We start from the raw sequence: 23,002 nt of genomic DNA, 5'->3' as shown, positions 1-23,002 counted from the left end.
AAACATGATTTATTAAATGCCTATTTATACTGTATAACATAAAATATCTGTGTGTACTTTATTTCGTTATTTTTAACTTTTATGTAATTTTGTGGATAGGAATATTTATGGTTAGCCAATAGAACAATGTTGACATTAATCGTGGTTTATATATTTATAGTTCAGTAACAATTGCAAAAACAACCAAAGTTTCATGCAGTATCAGCAAAATATACTGGTGATGATCACTCCATTAAATACAACTTCCTTTGAATTTGCGAAAAATGCTATTTTATTTTGTTTTTAGTTAATTTAATATTGAATCATACAAATTTGATTTAATTTACTTCTAGACTCTGATATTGATGATTTAGATGAGCATGAGTTTAATCCTGCGGCAGAGAGTACATTTGCTGATAATCCAACAACCCGACATTCTCAGGTAGGCCTTCTGATGAAAGATGTATATCAAATATATTTGTTTACTATTTTATATTATTTGGACCTAATTGTTACAAGAATTGACATTTGGAGTAAGTGTACTCATCTGGTGATTGTTGAATGAATAAGATTTGCTCATGTTAGGGCCCTGCAAAAACACTACAAGTCCTATATTTTTAGCAGAGTCTAAGTTTATTTGATAAAATCAAATGTACAGCAAGCTTAGTGTCGTAATTTCTAACAATACTTCACACTACTGCTGTAAGCCATCTTATTTTTGTGTGCGATTTGATGTCACAAATTTTGTTATCTAAGTAAATTTGTGTAAGCTTAGGTATCTTTGCAAGTTATATCTTCATCAGTTATATTGTAAGGTACTGCAAAAAAACTTATTTTAATGGTGATTTCATTTCATGATATTTAACTTCTCGATCGATTGAGATCTACTTTTCCTGTAGTATAAACTGAAATATTTTCAAAGTATTTTATTTTTTTTTGTGATGCCCAATGACATTTTCACTGGTCCCTCTGTTTTACTTGTAGTTGAATCTTTTTCGCAGCGATTTATTTTACTGATTCTAATACTAAATAGACAGCAAAATACACGAAAATAAGTAGTTGGTTTATGCTACAGTTTAACTATATTTGGCTGGTATAGACAGATTTCTGGATTATACAGGTTTGAATTAATATGATTAGAAGCAAAGTCTGTGAGAAGCAAATACTAAGTCAGAATAGACCAGGATCCAAATTACACAAGAGTCGGTTTAGACAAGGGTCAGTGTTGACAGGTTACACTATTACTACTCAGTTTTTCTTGTTAAAGAAAACTTTCAAGGTTAAGTAGCAGAGATGGAGTAAAAGAAAACTTTTAATGTTAAGTAAAGAAAACTTTCAAGGTTAAGTAAAGAAAACTTTCAAGGTTAAGTAAAGAAAACTTTCAAGGTTAAGACAACTTAGAGATGGAGTAAAAGAAAACTTTCAAGGTTAAGTAAAGAAAACTTTCAAGGTTATGTAAAGACAACTTTCAAGGTTAAGTAAAGAAAACTTTCAAGGTTAAGTATTAGAGATGGAGTTAAAGAAAACTTTCAAGGTTAAGTAGCAGAGATGGAGTAAAAGAAAACTTTTAATGTTAAGTAAAGAAAACTTTCAAGGTTAAGTAAAGAAAACTTTCAAGGTAAAGTAAAGTCAACTTTCAAGGTTAAGTAGCAGAGATTGAGTTTAAGAAAACTTTCAAGGTTAAGTAAAGGACAACTTTCAAGGTTAAGTAAAGAAAACTTTCAAGGTTAAGTAGCAGAGATTCAAGGTTAAGTAAAGAAAACTTTCAAGGTTAAGTAAAGAAAACTTTCAAGGTTAAGTAAAGAAAACTTTCAAGGTTAAGTAAAGAAAACTTTCAAGGTTAAGTAAAGAAAACTTTCAAGGTTAAGTAAAGAAAACTTTCAAGGTTAAGTAAAGAAAACTTTCAAGGTTAAGTAAAGATGGAGTTTAAGAAAACTTTCAAGGTTATGTAAAGACAACTTTCAAGGTTATGTAAAGAAAACTTTCAAGGTTAAGTATTAGAGATGGAGTTAAAGAAAACTTTCAAGGTTAAGTAGCAGAGATGGAGTTTAAGAAAACTTTCAAGGTTAAGTAAAGAAAACTTTCAAGGTAAAGTAAAGTCAACTTTCAAGGTTAAGTAGCAGAGATGGAGTTTAAGAAAACTTTCAAGGTTAAGTAAAGACAACTTTCAAGGTAAAGTAAAGTCAACTTTCAAGGTTAAGTAGCAGAGATGGAGTTAAAGAAAACTTTCAAGGTTAAGTGGCAGAGATGGAGTTTAAGAAAACTTTCAAGGTTAAGTAAAGACAACTTTCAAGGTAAAGTAATGTAAACTTTCAAGGTTAAGTAGCAGAGATGGAGTTTAAGAAAACTTTCAAGGTTAATAAAAGAAAACTTTCAAGGTTAAGTAAAGAAAACTTTCAAGGTTATGTAAAGACAACTTTCAAGGTTAAGTAGCAGAGATGGAAAATTAATTGACAATGTTACAATATTGATTTTACCACAGAGTTCAGAAGAAAGTGGTTTGTACCATGACAGTAGTAGTGGGAAGTCAGAGGAACAAAATGTGACTATTAAAAAAGTGTCTCCCAGATCTCTACCTTCTGATGAGGTGAGTTAGTTAATTCCTCCACCCCTTAACATGCATTTAAACTCTTCTTATTCAAATGTCGGAACAGCTTATAAATTTTCAGGGATGAATGAGTTGATATATCTCTTTGCAAATATAGAAGATGTCATTTAATAGTTTTATGTCTTATCTGCACAGATTTTGGAATGGCTTTTACTTTGAAGTTATCACATTTATTTCAGTCATCATATGATAAAAGCATATGTCCTTAGCATGAATATATTTCTGAATATTCAAGAGTGAGAAACTTGAAAGCTGTCCTTATGGGGTGGGGATTCATAATATACTGTAGTATAAATGGTGGGGCTGACCCCTTGTGGGCCCAAGGGGCGGGGCTAAAATGGGTCAATATAACAATATCCATATCTTTACAACTTCGTCTCTGAAACTATTCTAGTAATGGATAACTCCTGTGTAATATGTTTTTATTTTTTAGGTCATCTGACCCGAAGGGTCAGGATGACCTATTGTCATCATGCACCGTCCGTCGTCGTGCGCCGTGCGCCGTGCGCCGTCCGCCGTCCGCCGTCCGCCGTCCGCCGTGCGCCGTGCGTAAACTTTTTATTCAAACGACTTCTTCTCAATAACCGGAAGGCCCAGGGTACTCATATTTGGCCTGTAGGTTGCTGGGATGGAGGGCTACCAAGTTTGTTCAAATGAATGACCTTGACCTTCATTCAAGGTCACAGGGGTCAAATAGGCTAAAATCCTTTAAACAACTTCTTGTGAATAACTAAGAGGCCTAGAGACCTGATATTAGGCCTGTGGCATGCTGGGATGAAGGGCTACCAAGTTTGTTCAAATAAATGACCTTGACCTTCATTCAAGGTCACGAGGGTCAAAAAGGCTAAAATCTTTAAACAACTTCTTCTCAAGAACCAGAAGGCCCAGGGTACTGATATTTGGCCTGTAGGATGCTGGGATGAAGGGCTACCAAGTTTGTTCAAATAAATGACCTTGACCTTCATTCAAGGTCACAGGGGTCAAATAGGCTAAAATCCTTTAAACAACTTCTTGTGAATAACTAAGAGGCCTAGAGACCTGATATTAGGCCTGTGGCATGCTGGGATGAAGGGCTACCAAGTTTGTTCAAATAAATGACCTTGACCTTCATTCAAGGTCACGAGGGTCAAATAGGCTAAAATCTTTAAACGACTTCTTCTCAAGAACCAGAAGGCCCAGGGTACTGATATTGGGCCTGTGACATGCTTGGATGAAGGGCTACCAAGTTTATTCAAATGAATGACCTTAACCTTCATTCAAGGTCACGGGGGTCAAAAAGGCTAAAATATTTAAACGACTTCTTCTCAAGAACCAGAAGGCCCAGGGTACTGATATTTGGTCGGTAGGATGCTGGGATGAAGGACTACCAAGTTTGTTCAAATAAATGACCTTGACCTTCATTCAAGGTCACAGGGGTCAAATAGGCTAAAATCATTTAAACAAATTTTTGTGAATAACTAAGAGGCCTAGAGACCTGATATTAGGCCTGTGGCATGCTGGGATAAAGGGCTACCAAGTTTGTTCAAATGAATGACCTTGATCTTCATTCAAGGTCACAGGGGTCAAATAGGCTAAAATCTTTAAATGACTTCTTCTTAAGAACCAGAAGGCCCAGGGTACTGATATTTGGCCTGTAGCATGCTGGGATGAAGGGCTACCAAGTTTGTTCAAATAAATGACCTTGACCTTCATTTAAGGTCACAGGGGTCAAATAGGCTAAAATCTTTAAATGACTTCTTTTCAAGAACTAGAAGGCCAAGGGTACTGATATTGGGCATGTAGCATGCTTGGATGAAGGGCTACCAAGTTTGTTCAAATGAATTACCTTGACCTTCAATCAAGGTCACAGAGGTCAAATAGGCTAAAATCTTTAAACGACTATGTTGTATTGTACTAATAGTCAGATGACCGTTAAGGCCCATGGGCCTCTTGTTATTTTTTAGGGGAACAAAGATGTACAGCGTGAGAAGATATCGACGTTGGTAACTGATGATGTGGAAACGTGTGGGGAATCGTTACACCTACACAATAGTGCTACGGAATCTCACTCCCACCAGCAGGTAGGTCATGTCTGGTGTCGCCCAATCATCTTCTGTAAACCAACGGGCTTTCGCGGCTATTAAATTTCGCAATATCCATTTCAAAACAACAAAGATTAACATTCACAGATTTAATGATATCTATATTGATGGTGTAGATATTAATTCCTGGAGACAAACTTTCGCGAAGTATAATTACTTGGATCGCGAAATTGGTGAAAGTATATTGCACACAAATGAAAGTGTATTTCAATATATATCACCTTCCTGAAAGCTTGTTTTATAGAGTGTGTCTTGATTGTTGAATTTTTATCATGTGATTACCATAGTCCCCTTTTAATAAATTCTCAAGGCCCGATATTACATCTGTTGCATGTAAGGGTGCAGAAATAAGTTAAATAATATTGTTGCTCTGAATTAAATACCACCCTTTAACTTTAAAAATGTGTTTCTAGCACAATACACTGTGTCAGGCCATCAGTAAACCTTAACAGTTGTTGGTTAACAATTTGTTTATATCACATGTGTGCTATAAACTCGCATTCTGATTGGCTGAAATAATGAACTTTGACCAGGACTACTTTTTAAAACACATTACACAATTCAGAGAATTCAATAGCTGTAGTGAAATATCATATTATCACATACTTCGCCTTATATCCAGTGATTTTGCCCGTTTAATATTTTTGCATATGTCACTAGTGTAATATGACCTGGAGCGATATTCATTGGCTGGAAATTCATTGTGAAGTCAGACAGAAACAATAAAATGACGTCAGGAAAAATGATGTGACATCAGGATTGCGAGGACGGCAGGACAAAATAGCGGCCTCGCTGAAATTTCTAAATACGTTTTGATGTGAAATTCTTTGTTATGTAGGTTTTGTAGATATGTGATAAAAAGTATCTTAAATTTGTGTTCATTTCATATGAGATTTTATGAAACTTATCTCGAAGATTTAATTTTTGCTCACCAAGGCTCGCAAACTTCTTAAAAACTTCTTAGACTCGTTTCATAAAATCTCATCTGAAATGAACACTCATGTAAGATCCTATATGTATTATACAGTTTATATCTGATGGTGATCATAAACACACAGATTGTTCTGTAGAATTTTCACAACACCATAAAATCACAAAGAATAAAAATTGACTTTCTCATTTTTGAAAACCATTGCTTTGGACATACATTATACATTTATCTCTGTAGAGAGAAGAGTCTGTAGAGGTCGTTGAGGTAGAGGAAAAGAAAGAGGACAGTGTCATCATCATCAGCTTTGATGAGGGGACAGATCAGGGAGATGTCACACAGAAAAGTTTGGGTAAGTGTGTTACAGTGGTAGGTCTGAATAGGAATAGACATTATGTGTCATTTCAATAACCTGTACTTGATATTTAATCAAGGTTTAATGCTAGTATTTTTAGCACACCTGGCCCAAAGGGCCGGTGAGCTTATGTCATTGCACGGCGTCTGTCCGTAAACATTTCTTTTAAATCGCTACTAGTCATAGAGTTCTGCATGGAATGTAACCAAATTTGGCCAGAAACATCCATGGGGAAAGGGGAACAGAGTTTGTATGCATTTTGGCTCTGACCCCAAGGGGGCAGGAGGGGCCAGACCCAATAGGGAAAATAGAGGTAAATCCTTTAAATCGCTACTTGTCATAGAGTTCTGCATGGAATGTAACCAAATTTGGCCAGAAACACCCTTGCAGAAGGGAACAGAGTTTGTGTAAATTTTGGCTCTGACCTCTTGGGGCAGGAGGGGAGGGGCCCGATAGGTGAAATAGAGGTAAATCCTTTAAATCGTGACTTGTCATTGAGTTCTGCATGGAATGTAACCAAATTTGACCAGAAACATCCTTGGGGGAATGGGAACAGAGTTTGTGTAAATTTTGGCTCTGACCCCCAGGGGGTAGGAGGGGCGGGGCCAAATAAGGGAAATAGAGGTTAATCCTTTTTAATTGTTACTAGTCATAGAGTTTGCACGAAATGTTACCAAATTTGGCCAGAAAAATCCTTGGGGGAAGATGAACAGTGTTTTTATAAATTTTGCCTCTGACCCTACTGGGGGCAGAAGGGGCGGTGCCCAATAAGGGAAATGGAGGTAAACCCCCTAGAGCAGAAAGAATGGTTCTCAATAGAGAATTTAGAGGTAAATCTTAAATTCCTTCAGAAAAGAAACAATGAACCTGTAATCAGAACATAACTTGGCATTACAATAACCAGGTGAGCGATACAGGCCCTCTGGGCCTCTTCTTTAGGAAATTTTATGATAACAAAATTAATTGCACAACCGATGAAATTAAATAACAGTGACATCAATGGTTATAATTAAATTTTCAGACCATTTGATAAATACAATATTTTTTATTCAACAACTAAATTTTGGTATCCGTAGACTTCAGTTATTTTGGTATCCTTATTTAAAACTTCAAGTCTTTAGGTTTCTTTGAAAAGGATATCTTATTCACACTATGATGCTTTCAAAAACATAACTTTTTTTGAAGTTCATATTTCATTCAAAACCTTACTATTTCTATGCCACTGCTATGACATAAAAGGGGATGTACATGATGGCTTTACATCCTGCCCTGTGTTATCTTACTTTGATATATTGAAGCTATGACTTTAATTTTGTACAGACATTTTTAGTATGCATCAACTCTCATGGTGATTTGTGTTACAGAGGAAGAGGGATCAGAAGGAACCCAGTCACAAGATCTGGTCTTACATCTAACACCTTCCCAGTACTCCAAAAGTCAGGCCTCACAGAGGGGGAGTAACTCTTCACAAAAACAGGACTTCACACACTCGCCAGCCCTGGATCCTCTGTCTCAGGAAAATGATGGTACTTATGTGACTTTTCATACATGTACACAGAATTTGCAGTAATTAATACATGTTCTCAGCATTGGCGGTAAATGATATTAATACTTGCTGTTAACATGTATATATATATATGTTTTGGGATGATCTTGCATCAAAAGCATAGAGCAAAAATCATTGAAATTATTGGATCTGTCATATAAAGTATTTTAGTCCAGAAATTTATCAGTCTGCATACCGGGTCTCTAATAGTTACCAGGCCGCGATTTCTCGAAACAATCATGACAGCTTAAGTCAAAGATTAAAAGTTATTTTTATTATGTAATCTATGTTTATAATTTTAGACTAAGTTCGTTTGTTACTTAAATTTGTTTTGAGAAATCGTGGCCAGGTATTATAATTATCAGAATGGATGTAAGGAATTTAGATGCTATCAAAATTAATTTTTGAAAATTTCTTCTTGCTTTTGATGCTTTAGTTTGAATGTCTGATATGAAAGTACTTGTATCTCATGGAACAAAAATTTTCAGTCTAGGTTGTAAATTCAGATAAAATCTTATTTCAGATATGGGAGTCAACCCAGAGAAAGATAAGTCTAATACTTCAAACTCAGATTCAGGTATGTAAAAAGTCTAATACTTCAAACTCAGATTCAGGTATGTAAAAGCTTGGATTAAGCTTAAATTATTATTTTATAATGACTACTCTTAGTATGCAGGGAGATATATTTAAAATGAGTTAATGTGGTAATAGATCCTTCATTTCATTTCCAACTGGAAGTGATCACTGTGGTTCTCATGACATCAATAGATACATGGATATTGTTGACAGAACAGAACATTTTATTTGTTGATGTATTAAAAACCAAATTAAAACCCAAGACCTATATCAGATTGCTAAATTTTAACTCGCCAAATTATATATTAATTGGTTTACTTTCAGTTTTCATGGCTAAATCGTCAAATATTACGACTGGGAAAATTCCCCGCTATATGGTAGTTGTTTCAAATATGTACCAGGACAAAATGTCTGAATGAACTCCAGTCATTTTGTAATTCTATAAACATTTGGTTTCCCATCAACAGCTGGCTTCCATCTGTCACTACCAAAGGATGGTACCCTACTCCACCCTGTTGAAATCTCGTCCGGCCAGAACAAGCCACTGTCACAAACGTCCCCCGGACAGAACCAGCCACCATCGCAAACGTTATCACCACACTACCCCACACCACCACCTGGGCCCTCCCATCAGGCCACAGCTTGTGAAACCAGGTAAATAACCTTCAATGTTTCCATGTTGTGTTATGGCTACATGGGTTCTTTGTGGTGGCCGAGTGGTTAAAGTGTCCTAATGTTCTACCAATAACCCTCAGCCTGGGTTGCAAATTCGATTTTCTACATGAGGCAGTTTTCAGATACAGATCTCTCATTAGTGGTTGTTTTCTGGGAACTCTTGCTTCACTGTATCTTCTGAACTTGGTACATGGAGGTTAATGGGAAGTAGAACAAACCAAGCCAGAGTGATGTCACATAGATTCCAAAGTAATATCACAAAGCACCATGAATTTTAAATAAGTTTACCTTGAAATCTGTGAAATTCTTGTATGGCCGTAAAAGCTGTAGAAGTAATATGACAATTTTGAGCTACCAAAACGATGTGGGTAAAGTATTCCAGGATTATGACATCATGATTTGAAGTGATTTTTGTTTTTATGACATTACTATCACCAAAGTGTGACTAATTGATGATAAATCATATTTCATTCACATCTTTTGGTAACTTGAAACACCCATATTGGGTATTATGTGCTGTTACCATGGTAACTATGATGTAGTTATGGATATATTATAATGTTTTATTCATTGATACTGTATGCTGTAGGCCTGTTCCTGCTCCATCTCTCACCATGATTGACACACAAACATCCATGTCAGAGCCTGGCTTCACTTTACATAGTAAGTAGTTATACACTAAAACTTGCCGTGATCTCCTTTAGAAAACCAATAAAATGCTACATGACTGCATGTACCCGTGTGAAAGGTGTTCCGGTAAACGCCTGTGGCTATGACCTGGCAGCCGTCGTTATGACAACACACACTAGTGTCATGTGGTAGTGTGTATTTTACACATGACTGTAGCTGGCCTAGGATTTTCTTGGCACATGGCGACAAGAAATTGTCTGGATTATTGCGAGAAATTAATTCTGTTCCCAAAACAGAGTTCTGGATTTGGAATCCGAATTTCCGGACTAGTGAGTATAAACAACGTTACGGAAATCCATTCCCTGACATTTCCGTCTGGATTGTGAGTTTTCCTGACTATCAGCATTTGGATTATAACGGGCCCACTGTGGTTCGTACTATGATGGATATCTTATAATAACTTTGTTGGTGAATGAAAATCACTACGCTATGACCATGGCTTTGTTAATAATTTTGACCTTGAATTCAAAATTTACTTTATAGGACCAGAGATGAGAGAGATTCCTTCAGAACAGACTGAAGACAGTAGATTTGAAGTGTTTCGTCAAAAAAAGGGAACTGGCAAGTTGACAAGGTCACCTTCAAAACGTCAGATCATCAATGATGGAAGGTGAGTTGGTAAAATGTTACTGTATCACATTACAATAACAATACTGGAATATTGATAGAAAATTGAGTTTTCTATGTGTTGACTGTTGTCTACATTTTACTGTGTACTACAAAACGGTCATTGGCGCTGTGTTTCGTGTATTAAAAACAATGAAAAACTTACTTTGAAGCATTCGAAGATGATCAGCAAATGAAACATATTAAATGCATTCAAACCAATAAGTGCCCAGGGAACTACAAATAAAACTTGATGAGATACTTAAAAAGACAAAATTTAGACCAAAATTATTGTAAAAAAAAACCCACAAGTCATTTTGAAAAAGAAACTATATGGTATTCATGTTTTCAGTCTACATTTATTCAAGATTTTATTTCACGAGAAACAGATTTGAGTCCTGAAAAAGAAGGATGGTGCTCTTATAGGGATGGAGACACTCTTTTGATTTTGTTTGAACGCAGTAATTGCTCTTCCTCTCATCTCATTGTTAACCACCAACTCTCTACCCCCCTTGAAAAAGTAAAACCCAATTGTAATTGTTCCAGTGATGACGAGTGCATTCCTATTGGGAGTGGGAATAAAAGGACCAGAGAGGACACACTGTCACCGAGGGCCGAGAGTCAACAGCTACCGAGACTGAAGAAAACTCGAACATTATCTAGTGAGGCTACGTCGACGGGATACCAGGCCAGTATGGAGGGGATGGACACAGCCAGTCCGACAGAACACATGGTAACCTCTAGCAATTTTCATTTAAAAAAAAAAGATTTACTGTAATCCTACCAGGGCTTTTTCTAGGGGCTTTTTGGGGCCGATAATGGGCCCGATTCCCAATGGAAATTATTTCAAATTTATGTCAAATTCCCAAAAAATACAGTTTACTCCTGGAAATTTTCTTCCCAATTCCTTTTCCAAAATAAGGTAAAAAGGCCTCTTTAATTAAGTGAAAACAATTTTCATGTGGAATTCATCTGTTGCTTATCAGACCTACATCCTGTTATCATGTTCTATTTTAGGAGATACAAGAAGATGTTGAGGATATCATGATGCAAGAAACAGAAAGTTATGATGCCGGCCAGACTGTACAGAGGATGGATGTTGGTGAAACCAGTGAACAACACCATACTCAGATAAAAACTGGTGGTGTTGACGCTGTCAGCAAAGATAGGCAACCATTCCAAATAGTGACCGGTAATACTCACGGACAAAACATGGAGGACAGTGCAATAACCTCTCCGAAGCCTTCCAATGCAGATATGTCCATTGCTAGTGAAGACCTATCCCATTTGGAGCGTGTGAAGGAAACAATTAAACATGGACACCGACGAGGAAAATCCAAAGGGAAGAAAAGTATTCTGAAAAAACGGACGGAACATGACAAGGAGATGACTGGAATCTCGGAAAGACAAAAGGAAACAGGTTTACAAGATCCATACACATTCCATGGGTCTCAGTCACAGGCAACATCCCTCACGAATACAGACACTGTCCCTTTAGTACCCGAGGTACGCTAATTCATTGGTATCTAAATTTGTCACAAGGACTATGAGTTCCGGGGTTGAATAGATATCCATCCCAATATTGTAAAAGTAATTATTTTATAAAGCCATCATGATATCTTCTGCCATCAACTCAATGACAAATTGATATTTTTTCTTTTCTATATCCTTTAACTTGAAACCAACTTATTTTTGGATGCAATTAGATTTTGTAGGTAATAAGAAATGGCGCTAATAAATTGCCATGAAAATGCTTTGAATACAGGTAAATTAAATCCATAGAAGAATAGATCGCCAAATTAAATTGTCTTGAAAATATCCTTGGGTATGAAAACACGAAATTAAATTGGCATGGAAATAAGATGCAATTTTTTTCATTTATTTTTTGAAGAGTCTTTTTGAGAAATGAATTATCTTTTGAAGGCCAATGTTGGACAGGACCAAACCAAAACATCAGAACAGCAGCCTGCTCCTGGTTCATCAAAGATGGAGACAACTCCAACAACTACAAGAAAAAAATGGAATAGAGCCGTTCACAAAAAATCAGGCGTCAAAAAAGCCGGCCCATCACAACATGTATCATTTCATAACTCTGTAAAAAATAAATCAACTCCTCCGAGGACAGAAACACCAAAACGAACGCCAGAAACACCAAAACGAACGCCAGAAACACCAAAACGAACGCCAAAACCACAAAGAAGGACAAGTGATTCAGGGACACTGGATAGAGAGGTAACAAGGACGCCAGTAGCGGGCCAGCTCGCTGTAAGATCTCCGTCGGTCAATCCATCTACCACTATAGTAACTCCTGTTACAGCACAAGCAACGTCTATAGTAGAACCTACTGTCAGTCAGTCTGCTACGATGGCTCCTCCCCCAGCTGTCACCCCTGTGAGGACAACCCCTATATGTCAGGACTTGGTAGTCGGTCCGTTGTCAATGACAACATCTGACACCACCATTCCGCCTCTACCACAGGAAACAGTCGTTACTAAAACTGTGTACAGAATGTGGCTGTTAGAATGTAAGGAGATAACTCAGACATTCCGCAGTCCTGATGGACATGTCACACGACAAACAACCAAAAAGGTAAGTATAACACTTGTATCAGTTAAAATGTCAAGGTCATGACAAAGACTTATTTTCATATGTCCGTCTAAAGTTCAAGGTCATGACAAATACTTATTTTTATATGTCCGTCTAAAGGTCAAGGTCATGACAAAGACTTATTTTCATATGTCCGTCTAAAGGTCAAGGTCATGACAAATACTTATTTTTATATGTCCGTCTAAAGGTCAAGGTCATGACAAATACTTATTTTTATATGTCAGTCTAAAGGTGAAGGTCAAGACTAATGCTTATTTTTATTATACTTATTACTTTTATGATGCTAATAATTAGAGGTAAAGATTCATATGGCCAGAATGTCTACATCATACCAAGAAAGTGTGTTCTAAATCACTTAAATTAGCAAATACAAATATCAAGATCATGATGAAAGTGGTAATGTTTCAATGTTTCAAAATCTTAGAGTAAAATTCTTCAAAGGTCAAAAATTGGAAATTAAACTTCATAAACTTATACTCTTTCAATCGTCTTCTATTATTCTGTAATTTGTTGGTCATGACTTAAGCAAAATGCTAAAATGATTTATAAAAAAAAATTGATTTTAAAGGCTGACTTCAATTCTTTTGTGAAATGGTATTTCTTTAATCTGGATGCTAGAATTTGATCGAAGAATAAAAATCTAATTTCTTTTGGCTATTGTAGATCTAGGTTTGAACCCAAATTATAATGATTAAAAATAGATTTCAGACTTATTCATAGTGATCTAATATCATGTTGTTATTCTCATAGCTAATTTAGCAAAGTTTGTTTACTATTCTTTGACAGGAAGAAGATCCTCCAAAACTGCTGAAAGAAGTGACAACTGAAACTACGGAGCTGCTATCTGTGTCCGATCTCTCTCCGTCACCGTCACGAAGCACCAGCACCATGACCTCTGGTGACCTTGCAGATGTCAGTTCCTCCATCTCACGGTCCAGTAGTGGTAGTAACCGCGGGTCACGTCAGAATCTCGCCAGTCTAGAAGGGATGGGAATATCTCAGATAAACATAGAGAAATCGGCGACAGATATGGATACCTACTTCACCCCGCCTGAGCCAGTCTCAGCACCAGGTCTGTAACATACTGTAAAATTACACGTTTTCGTGGTAATCATATTTTCATGCTATGCACTTATTATATTTGTTTTATGCATTTGATATGATAAGGTAATTGTGAACTCTTGAATTTCTCTAAGTACCTGTTCTAATGCAATTTTGTGGTAAAAGTTGATTGTGCCAAATAAATAAGTTAGACTTGACCATATGTCAATTAGAAATGACACATAGCGAAGTGGTTTCTGATACTTTATATCATAAAATGTTTGTTGTGTAGAAATTTGTGTTGTTTGGAAACCATGAATATGTAAACAACGAAGATGTAAACATACAATCATGGTTACAAAGACTTACCTCAGATATTTCTACCCACAAAAAATAGACTCCAGACCATGACAAAAAAGTACCCAAGTAAAAGCCACTGACTTGGCCTAAAAGTTTTAATTTTGTTAGTTTTGTGATGTTTAGATTTATTTTATTTTATTAGCCAGAAGAACAAGTGCTGTAGAGAAACCTAAAGAAGTAAAACCAAATGAAACAACAAGGAGAAGCTCAACTCAGCCGTCTGATTTTGAAATTTCCCCCCATGTCGGTGAACTGTCCACCATTAACAAAACAGGAAGTGATGTAATGGAGACATCACATTTGACTGAAGAAAAAAGGCATTCAGAATCACTTTTTACAAGTTCAACAGAAGATTGTGAAAAACTTGCTGAAGATAAGGAAAAGACGGATGAAGGTGAGAAAGCTGCTGGACAACCAAAGGATTTGGGTGATATTAGTGAATCTTCAGACGGCATTCCATGTGGGCAGACGACAGTCAGTATCGCTGTGTCATCTGACGGAGTAGAGAATGAAGCAAAGCATGATGTCAGGGAACCAGGTAATGTAAACAAACCACATTGTTAAGCATTGAACGTCTTTCAGTGGCATTCATAGCGAAAAAGAATGCCAATTGAACAGAGGCAAATTCAACATGAAGCACTAGCAAGCATAGCATTCATATTACTTGTGATACAACTACACATACAATTCATAATAAGCGCTTGAATTTCATAGACTATATGAAAGCCAACTGCACTTGGTAAGGTTACAAAGTGGGACTACAGTGAAAATATAGATATTGAAATATGAAATGATTTTATGGCTGAGGATAAGATTCATCGTAAGCATTGTTAGGATTATAGTAAGCTTCAAATTTTTGTTTGATTTTTGAATAATCCTATAATACAGTAAAACATCTTTATAATGAACACTCTTACAACAAATTTGTGGTTATTTGTTAGTAATTACCGTTTCCGGTCCGGTTGATATCAGATATCTGCAATGGGTATAACAAACAACTATGCTTACATCAAAGTTAATTTGTTGGTCCCCAGAGGTTCGTTATAATCATATTTTACAGTAGCTGTACATACACATTTAGTAATTTGGAGTACCCATAATTTACTGTACATATACATTTAGTAATTTGGAGTAATCTTTCATACTTCCCTTTCATAATTCTGGTATAGCCCAATTTTAAACTTCAATTGAATTCTAATTCCAGCCACTTCTGACACCACCAGTAATGATCCCCATTCATCAAAGAGGAGGAAGCGATCTGAAACCAGTGGTAGCAGAAGTTCAGAGATCAGGTAGTATTTCATATAAAAACATGGATAAGGGTTCAGCCCAGTGGTTAAGATGTTCAATATTCTAACACTAAACTTACAACACTTAAAGGTTTATGTGTCTTACATTCTGTCACTAGTCCTCCACCTCTTGTCCAGGGTGTCCAAGTGGTTAAGATATCTGACATTTTACCACTAATCCTCCACCAGTGTCCATAGTGGGTGAGAAAATTCTGATAAATTGTTCTACAGTAATCTTTACATACTCATTATTAGAACGAGATGTTAAGCTTTCAGATAATTTATGATATAGCCATGTGAAGTTTTTGCAATTAATATTGAAAAATAATGTAACTATTGTAATACCAAAGTCTTACAGAGCACAAAAACAAATTATCTGCATTAAATCAAATGTGGTATTGTTTAAATTGTAGCCCTCAGATATCCTATCAGGATCCAACCCTAGTCAGACCTGACCCTGCCCTACTCTGTACTCCACCCACGAAGGGGAGCGCCATCAAAAGTGAGACTGTGATAGGTAAGTACTCTGCCCTAGTCAGACCTGACCCTGCCCTGCTCTGTACTCCACCCACGAAGGGGAGTGCCATCAAAAGTGAGACTGTGATAGGTAAGTACTCTGCCCTAGTCAGACCTGACCCTGCCCTGCTCTGTACTCCACCCACGAAGGGGAGTGCCATCAAAAGTGAGACTGTGATAGGTAAGTACTCTGCTACTAGTCAGACCTGACCCCCCTGCTCTGTACTCCACCCACGAAGGGGAGCGCCATCAAAAGTGAGACTGTGATAGGTAAGTACACTGTACACTGCCCTAGTCAGACCTGACCCTGCCCTGCTCTGTACTCCACCCACGAAGGGGAGCGCCATCAAAAGTGAGACTGTGATAGGTAAGTACACTGCCCTAGTCAGACCTGACCCGCCCTGCTCTGTACTCCACCCACGAAGGGGAGCGCCATCAAAAGTGAGACTGTGATAGGTAAGTATACTGCCCTAGTCAGACCTGACCCTGCCCTGCTCTGTACTCCACCCACGAAGGGGAGCGCCATCAAAAGTGAGACTGTGATAGGTAAGTACACTGCCCTAGTCAGACCTGACCCTGCCCTGCTCTGTACTCCACCCACGAAGGGGAGCGCCATCAAAAGTGAGACTGTGATAGGTAAGTATACTGCCCTAGTCAGACCTGACCCTGCCCTGCTCTGTACTCCACCCACGAAGGGGAGTGCCATCAAAAGTGAGACTGTGATAGGTAAGTATACTGCCCTAGTCAGACCTGACCCTGCCCTGCTCTGTACTCCACCCACGAAGGGGAGCGCCATCAAAAGTGAGACTGTGATAGGTAAGTACTCTGCCCTAGTCAGACCTGGCCCACCGCCCTGCTCTGTACTCCACCCACGAAGGGGAGCGCCATCAAAAGTGAGACTCTGATAGGTAAGTACTCTGCCCTAGTCAGACCTGACCCACCGCCCTGCTCTGTACTCCACCCACGAAGGGGAGTGCCATCAAAAGTGAGACTGTGATAGGTAAGTATACTGCCCTAGTCAGACCTGACCCTGCCCTGCTCTGTACTCCACCCACGAAGGGGAGTGCCATCAAAAGTGAGACTGTGATAGGTAAGTATACTGCCCTAGTCAGACCTGACCCTGCCCTGCTCTGTACTCCACCCACGAAGGGGAGCGCCATCAAAAGTGAGACTGTGATAGGTAAGTATACTGCCCTAGTCAGACCTGGCCCACCGCCCTGCTCTGTACTCCACCCACGAAGGGGAGCGCCATCAAAAGTGAGACTGTGATAGGTAAGTATACTGCCCTAGTCAGACCTGACCCTGCCCTGCTCTGTACTCCACCCACGAAGGGGAGTGCCATCAAAAGTGAGACTGTGATAGGTAAGTATACTGCCCTAGTCAGACCTGACCCTGCCCTGCTCTGTACTCCACCCACGAAGGGGAGCGCCATCAAAAGTGAGACTGTGATAGGTAAGTACTCTGCCCTAGTCAGACCTGACCCTGCCCTGCTCTGTACTCCACCCACGAAGGGGAGTGCCATCAAAAGTGAGACTGTGATAGGTAAGTATACTGCCCTAGTCAGACCTGACCCTGCCCTGCTCTGTACTCCACCCACGAAGGGGAGTGCCATCAAAAGTGAGACTGTGATAGGTAAGTATACTGCCCTAGTCAGACCTGACCCTGCCCTGCTCTGTACTCCACCCACGAAGGGGAGCGCCATCAAAAGTGAGACTGTGATAGGTAAGTATACTGCCCTAGTCAGACCTGGCCCACCGCCCTGCCCTGCTCTGTACTCCACCCACGAAGGGGAGCGCCATCAAAAGTGAGACTGTGATAGGTAAGTACACTGCCCTAGTCAGACCTGGCCCACCGCCCTGCTCTGTACTCCACCCACGAAGGGGAGTGCCATCAAAAGTGAGACTGTGATAGGTAAGTATACTGCCCTAGTCAGACCTGACCCTGCCCTGCTCTGTACTCCACCCACGAAGGGGAGTGCCATCAAAAGTGAGACTGTGATAGGTAAGTACTCTGCCCTAGTCAGACCTGACCCCGCCCTGCTCTGTACTCCACCCACGAAGGGGAGCGCCATCAAAAGTGAGACTGTGATAGGTAAGTACACTGCCCTAGTCAGACCTGGCCCACCGCCCTGCTCTGTACTCCACCCACGAAGGGGAGTGCCATCAAAAGTGAGACTGTGATAGGTAAGTACACTGCCCTAGTCAGACCTGACCCTGCCCTGCTCTGTACTCCACCCACGAAGGGGAGCGCCATCAAAAGTGAGACTGTGATAGGTAAGTACTCTGCCCTAGTCAGACCTGACCCCTGCCCTGCTCTGTACTCCACCCACGAAGGGGAGTGCCATCAAAAGTGAGACTGTGATAGGTAAGTACACTGCCCTAGTCAGACCTGACCCTGCCCTGCTCTGTACTCCACCCACGAAGGGGAGTGCCATCAAAAGTGAGACTGTGATAGGTAAGTACACTGCCCTAGTCAGACCTGACCCTGCCCTGCTCTGTACTCCACCCACGAAGGGGAGTGCCATCAAAAGTGAGACTGTGATAGGTAAGTACTCTGCCCTAGTCAGACCTGACCCTGCCCTGCTCTGTACTCCACCCACGAAGGGGAGTGCCATCAAAAGTGAGACTGTGATAGGTAAGTATACTGCCCTAGTCAGACCTGACCCTGCCCTGCTCTGTACTCCACCCACGAAGGGGAGTGCCATCAAAAGTGAGACTGTGATAGGTAAGTACACTGCCCTAGTCAGACCTGACCCCGCCCTGCTCTGTACTCCACCCACGAAGGGGAGCGCCATCAAAAGTGAGACTGTGATAGGTAAGTATACTGCCCTAGTCAGACCTGGCCCACCGCCCTGCTCTGTACTCCACCCACGAAGGGGAGCGCCATCAAAAGTGAGACTGTGATAGGTAAGTACACTGCCCTAGTCAGACCTGACCCTGCCCTGCTCTGTACTCCACCCACGAAGGGGAGTGCCATCAAAAGTGAGACTGTGATAGGTAAGTACACTGCCCTAGTCAGACCTGACCCTGCCCTGCTCTGTACTCCACCCACGAAGGGGAGCGCCATCAAAAGTGAGACTGTGATAGGTAAGTACTCTGCCCTAGTCAGACCTGACCCTGCCCTGCTCTGTACTCCACCCACGAAGGGGAGCGCCATCAAAAGTGAGACTGTGATAGGTAAGTACTCTGCCCTAGTCAGACCTGACCCTGCCCTGCTCTGTACTCCACCCACGAAGGGGAGTGCCATCAAAAGTGAGACTGTGATAGGTAAGTACACTGCCCTAGTCAGACCTGACCCTGCCCTGCTCTGTACTCCACCCACGAAGGGGAGCGCCATCAAAAGTGAGACTGTGATAGGTAAGTACACTGCCCTAGTCAGACCTGACCCCGCCCTGCTCTGTACTCCACCCACGAAGGGGAGCGCCATCAAAAGTGAGACTGTGATAGGTAAGTACCTGCCCTAGTCAGACCTGACCCTGCCCTGCTCTGTACTCCACCCACGAAGGGGAGTGCCATCAAAAGTGAGACTGTGATAGGTAAGTACTCTGCCCTAGTCAGACCTGACCCTGCCCTGCTCTGTACTCCACCCACGAAGGGGAGCGCCATCAAAAGTGAGACTGTGATAGGTAAGTACACTGCCCTAGTCAGACCTGACCCTGCCCTGCTCTGTACTCCACCCACGAAGGGGAGTGCCATCAAAAGTGAGACTGTGATAGGTAAGTAATCTGCCCTAGTCAGACCTGACCCTGCCCTGCTCTGTACTCCACACCACGAAGGGGAGCGCCATCAAAAGTGAGACTGTGATAGGTAAGTACACTGCCCTAGTCAGACCTGACCCTGCCCTGCTCTGTACTCCACCCACGAAGGGGAGCGCCATCAAAAGTGAGACTGTGATAGGTAAGTACACAGTACACTGCCCTAGTCAGACCTGACCCTGCCCTGCTCTGTACTCCACCCACGAAGGGGAGCGCCATCAAAAGTGAGACTGTGATAGGTAAGTACACTGCCCTAGTCAGACCTGACCCCGCCCTGCTCTGTACTCCACCCACGAAGGGGAGTGCCATCAAAAGTGAGACTGTGATAGGTAAGTACACTGCCCTAGTCAGACCTGACCCTGCCCTGCTCTGTACTCCACCCACGAAGGGGAGTGCCATCAAAAGTGAGACTGTGATAGGTAAGTACACTGCCCTAGTCAGACCTGGCCCACCGCCCTGCTCTGTACTCCACCCACGAAGGGGAGCGCCATCAAAAGTGAGACTGTGATAGGTAAGTACTCTGCCCTAGTCAGACCTGACCCACCGCCCTGCTCTGTACTCCACCCACGAAGGGGAGTGCCATCAAAAGTGAGACTGTGATAGGTAAGTACTCTGCCCTAGTCAGACCTGACCCTGCCCTGCTCTGTACTCCACCCACGAAGGGGAGCGCCATCAAAAGTGAGACTGTGATAGGTAAGTACACTGCCCTAGTCAGACCTGACCCTGCCCTGCTCTGTACTCCACCCACGAAGGGGAGTGCCATCAAAAGTGAGACTCTGATAGGTAAGTATACTGCCCTAGTCAGACCTGACCCTGCCCTACTCTGTACTCCACCCACGAAGGGGAGTGCCATCAAAAGTGAGACTGTGATAGGTAAGTACACTGCCCTAGTCAGACCTGACCCTGCCCTGCTCTGTACTCCACCCACGAAGGGGGAGTGCCATCAAAAGTGAGACTGTGATAGGTAAGTACACTGCCCTAGTCAGACCTGACCCACCGCCCTGCTCTGTACTCCACCCACGAAGGGGAGCGCCATCAAAAGTGAGACTGTGATAGGTAAGTACTCTGCCCTAGTCAGACCTGACCCCGCCCTGCTCTGTACTCCACCCACGAAGGGGAGCGCCATCAAAAGTGAGACTGTGATAGGTAAGTACTCTGCCCTAGTCAGACCTGACCCTGCCCTGCTCTGTACTCCACCCACGAAGGGGAGCGCCATCAAAAGTGAGACTGTGATAGGTAAGTACACTGCCCTAGTCAGACCTGACCCTGCCCTGCTCTGTACTCCACCCACGAAGGGGAGTGCCATCAAAAGTGAGACTGTGATAGGTAAGTACACTGCCCTAGTCAGACCTGACCCTGCCCTGCTCTGTACTCCACCCACGAAGGGGAGTGCCATCAAAAGTGAGACTGTGATAGGTAAGTACACTGCCCTAGTCAGACCTGACCCTGCCCTGCTCTGTACTCCACCCACGAAGGGGAGCGCCATCAAAAGTGAGACTGTGATAGGTAAGTAAACTGCCCTAGTCAGACCTGACCCGCCCTGCTCTGTACTCCACCCACGAAGGGGGAGCGCCATCAAAAGTGAGACTGTGATAGGTAAGTACACTGCCCTAGTCAGACCTGACCCTGCCCTGCTCTGTACTCCACCCACGAAGGGGAGCGCCATCAAAAGTGAGACTGTGATAGGTAAGTACACTGCCCTAGTCAGACCTGACCCTGCCCTGCTCTGTACTCCACCCACGAAGGGGAGTGCCATCAAAAGTGAGACTGTGATAGGTAAGTACACTGCCCTAGTCAGACCTGACCCTGCCCTGCTCTGTACTCCACCCACGAAGGGGAGTGCCATCAAAAGAGACTGTGATAGGTAAGTATACTGCCCTAGTCCCTGGAAACCTACCTGCCCTGCTCTGTACTCCACCCACGAAGGGGAGCGCCATCAAAAGTGAGACTGTGATAGGTAAGTACATACTGCCCTAGTCAGACCTGTCCCTGCCCTGCTCTGTACTCCACCCACGAAGGGGAGCGCCATCAAAAGTGAGACTGTGATAGGTAAGTACACTGCCCTAGTCAGCACCTGACCCTACCCTGACTCCTCCACCCACGAAGGGGAGCGCCATCAAAAGTGAGACTGTGATAGGTAAGTACACTGCCCTAGTCAGACCTGACCCTGCCCTGCTCTGTACTCCACCCACGAAGGGGAGCGCCATCAAAAGTGAGACTGTGATAGGTAAGTACACTGCCCTAGTCAGACCTGACCCTGCCCTGCTCTGTACTCCACCCACGAAGGGGAGCGCCATCAAAAGTGAGACTGTGATAGGTAAGTATACTGCCTAGTCAGACCTGACCTGCCCTGCTCTGTACTCCACCCACGAAGGGGAGCGCCATCAAAAGTGAGACTGTGATAGGTAAGTATACTGCCCTAGTCAGGACCTGACCTGCCCTGCTCTGAGCTATATAGTTAGAAGTCCACCTCCCACAACACAGCTGACATTAGTCTAGGTAAGTCTGTACATATTGTATATACACTGTAGGACTATAGTTAGAAGTCCACCTCCCACAACACCAAAGACAGCTGACATTAGTCTAGGTAAGTCTGTACATATTGTATATACACTGCTAGGACTATAGTTAGAAGTCCACCTCCCACAACACAGCTGACATTAGTCTAGGTAAGTCTGTACATATTGTATATACACCTGTCTATAGTTAGAAGTCACACTCAACACAAAGACAGCTGACATTAGTCTAGGTAAGTCTGTACATATTGTATATACACTGTAGGACTATAGTTAGAAGTCCACCTCCCACAACACAGCTGACATTAGTCTAGGTAAGTCTGTACATATTGTATATACACTGTAGGACTATAGTTAGAAGTCCACCTCCCACAACACTGCTGACATTAGTCTAGGTAAAGTCTGTACATATTGTATATACACTGTAGGACTATAGTTAGAAGTCACCTCCCACAACACAGCTGACATTAGTCTAGGTAAGTCTGTACATATTGTATATACACTGTAGGACTATAGTTAGAAGTCCACCTCCCACAACACAGCTGACATTAGTCTAGGTAAGTCTGTACATATTGTATATACACTGTAGGACTATAGTTAGAAGTCCACCTCCCACAACAACAGACAGCTGACATTAGTCTAGGTAAGTCTGTACATATTGTATATACACTGTAGGACTATAGTTAGAAGTCCACCTCCCACAACACACAGCTGACATTAGTCTAGGTAAGTCTGTACATATTGTATATACACTGTAGGACTATAGTTAGAAGTCCACCTCCCACAACACAGCTGACATTAGTCTAGGTAAGTCTGTACATATTGTATATACACTGTAGGACTATAGTTAGAAGTCCACCTCCCACAACACAGCT

At 41.5% G+C, this 23,002-nt stretch overlaps 1 protein-coding gene across 1 annotated transcript in view; it reads left to right on the top strand.

Annotated features, from left to right (window-relative positions):
* LOC138332684 (uncharacterized) overlaps positions 1–23,002 on the top strand; it is a 58,547-nt gene that overhangs the window by 20,086 nt on the left and 15,459 nt on the right. Inside the window, exons 10-35 of the mRNA XM_069280675.1 lie at positions 333–421; positions 2,462–2,566; positions 4,531–4,647; positions 5,837–5,948; positions 7,316–7,477; positions 8,021–8,074; positions 8,541–8,727; positions 9,338–9,411; positions 9,922–10,048; positions 10,591–10,777; positions 11,062–11,550; positions 11,968–12,633; positions 13,438–13,723; positions 14,195–14,590; positions 15,257–15,344; positions 15,755–16,038; positions 16,332–16,673; positions 17,148–17,579; positions 17,787–17,948; positions 18,153–18,671; positions 18,782–19,303; positions 19,411–19,572; positions 19,779–20,030; positions 20,233–20,484; positions 20,686–21,117; positions 21,683–21,921. Of these exons, the coding sequence (XP_069136776.1) occupies positions 333–421; positions 2,462–2,566; positions 4,531–4,647; positions 5,837–5,948; positions 7,316–7,477; positions 8,021–8,074; positions 8,541–8,727; positions 9,338–9,411; positions 9,922–10,048; positions 10,591–10,777; positions 11,062–11,550; positions 11,968–12,633; positions 13,438–13,723; positions 14,195–14,590; positions 15,257–15,344; positions 15,755–16,038; positions 16,332–16,673; positions 17,148–17,579; positions 17,787–17,948; positions 18,153–18,671; positions 18,782–19,303; positions 19,411–19,572; positions 19,779–20,030; positions 20,233–20,484; positions 20,686–21,117; positions 21,683–21,921 (6,737 nt within the window). The remainder of the gene's footprint in view (positions 1–332; positions 422–2,461; positions 2,567–4,530; positions 4,648–5,836; positions 5,949–7,315; positions 7,478–8,020; positions 8,075–8,540; positions 8,728–9,337; positions 9,412–9,921; positions 10,049–10,590; positions 10,778–11,061; positions 11,551–11,967; positions 12,634–13,437; positions 13,724–14,194; positions 14,591–15,256; positions 15,345–15,754; positions 16,039–16,331; positions 16,674–17,147; positions 17,580–17,786; positions 17,949–18,152; positions 18,672–18,781; positions 19,304–19,410; positions 19,573–19,778; positions 20,031–20,232; positions 20,485–20,685; positions 21,118–21,682; positions 21,922–23,002) is intronic.

The sequence above is a fragment of the Argopecten irradians genome, chromosome 10, assembly GCF_041381155.1.
Source record: "Argopecten irradians isolate NY chromosome 10, Ai_NY, whole genome shotgun sequence".
In the NCBI taxonomy this organism is placed as follows: domain Eukaryota; kingdom Metazoa; phylum Mollusca; class Bivalvia; order Pectinida; family Pectinidae; genus Argopecten; species Argopecten irradians.
The sequence above is the reverse complement of the archived record's forward strand: the minus strand, read 5'-3'. Positions and strand labels throughout refer to the sequence as shown.